At 44.1% G+C, this 1,619-nt stretch overlaps 1 protein-coding gene across 1 annotated transcript; it reads left to right on the plus strand.

Moving 5' to 3' along the window:
• Positions 1 to 382: 382 nt before the first annotated feature.
• On the plus strand, positions 383 to 1,603 carry CCR75_009820 (uncharacterized protein; the record flags this gene model as incomplete). Its single annotated transcript, XM_067967857.1, has 1 exon — positions 383 to 1,603. The coding sequence occupies one exon, from the start codon at positions 383 to 385 to the stop codon at positions 1,601 to 1,603; it is 1,221 nt and encodes a 406-aa protein (XP_067822550.1).
• Positions 1,604 to 1,619: the final 16 nt, after the last annotated feature.

A 1,619-nucleotide genomic window follows, 5' to 3' on the forward strand; every position in this document is an offset into this window, starting at 1 on the left:
TCCCTTTCATACGTTATAATATTAATTATTCCCTTTGTAGGATATAATATTTTTTTAACGGAACACCCCGTTCCAGTGACCCCGTGTATTCCATGACAAGTTTATGAGCGCGTGTTATCGGAGGCGAATATCTACATTCTCATTAGCTATGCTATACTATGTATAAAGTCTACTTATTGGAGCCCTCGTAGGTGAAAAGCACTGCTTGGTAAGGATCTAGGCTTTAACGTGGCATCCATACCTGGCGCTTATATTTTACCGTTAAGCGAAACATGTACAACCAAAATATCATTTCGAGAGTTTTAAATTTGGATTTAATCAAATCGCACTCAGGAATTTCATTAATTAAAACCACCTTAAAAATTTGTTCAAAATTGTCCTCATGTTGTCGACGCTGTGGTGGATCACGCTGGCGCTTGCTGTCCTTGTAACGCAGTGCTACAAGATCATCGTGCGCTTCTTACAATTGCTACTACACACATACTTTCGAAAAATTGTGATCAATGGACTTAACAATTTTCCGCGCGAAGGACCCGTAATCCTGTGTCCAAACCACCCTAACATGCTCGTAGATGCTATCCTTGTCATGACTGAAGCCGCTAGCTACGGACGTAGCACTTATGTATGGGCAAAGGGGTCGCTATTCAAGAACCCTTTCGCTGCCTTTATACTTAAGAAGCTTGGTGCCGTGCCAGTCTATCGACCGCGACGCAAAGACGCGAGTCTTGCTGACGAAGACTCTCAGAAAACTCCCCAAGAGCTAGACGCAGCTAACCGAGTAATGTTTGAACAGACGTGGCGTGTGCTTTCTGAGGGTAACGTCATGGTGCTTTTTCCGGAAGGAACGTCGTATACGGCACCGAAGATGCTATCATTGCGTACGGGTGTCGTGCGTGTTGCGACGGGTTTTGCGAAGCACTACGACCAACCCATTCCAGTCATTCCATTAGGTCTTATTTATTTTAATAAGGATCGTTTTCGGAGCCAGGTGGCGTTAGAATTTGGTCCTCCGATGATGATTACGCCAGATATGGTGCAAAGTGAAGCATTTCAAAAGGATGAACACAGCGAGGTGAAGCGCCTGACCCGTGAGCTCGAGGAGCGTATGTACGATGTGACTTTGAACGCATCTGATTTCAGCACGATTTACGCGGCGCAAATGATGCGACGCCTGTATTTAAGCTCCCGTGGCACCGTCGATGCAATTAAAGAGGTTCGCTTGACTCAGCACATCATTCGAATGCTTGAAGTAAAACCTCAAAATGACAATCAGAAGAAACGAATCGCAACTATACGTGAAAAGGTGTTGCAGTACAAAGAGAAGCTGGAAAAGTTGCGGTTGAAAGACCAGGAAGTGATTTTATCAGAGTTCAAAGAGCAATCACTTATACGGCTATTTCTAGAGCGAATTCTGTATTTGCTTGTGCTGCTGCCATTAGCAACACCGGGACTTTTGCTAAATTTTCCTTACTATTTCATTGGTACGTTTACGGAGTCTCCCTTTGACAACTTAACTTACCAACCTTCACCGATAATTGGCTTGACGTACAGGAACAAAGTTGAACAGCCTTGCCGGATTTGTGGAATCCAAGTCAATGTTTAAAATCTTTGCTGCCGGG

Source organism: Bremia lactucae (genome assembly GCF_004359215.1).
Source record: "Bremia lactucae strain SF5 chromosome Unknown BlacSF5_NotPlaced_11_SHOA01000003.1_306292bp, whole genome shotgun sequence".
Lineage (NCBI taxonomy): Eukaryota > Oomycota > Peronosporomycetes > Peronosporales > Peronosporaceae > Bremia > Bremia lactucae.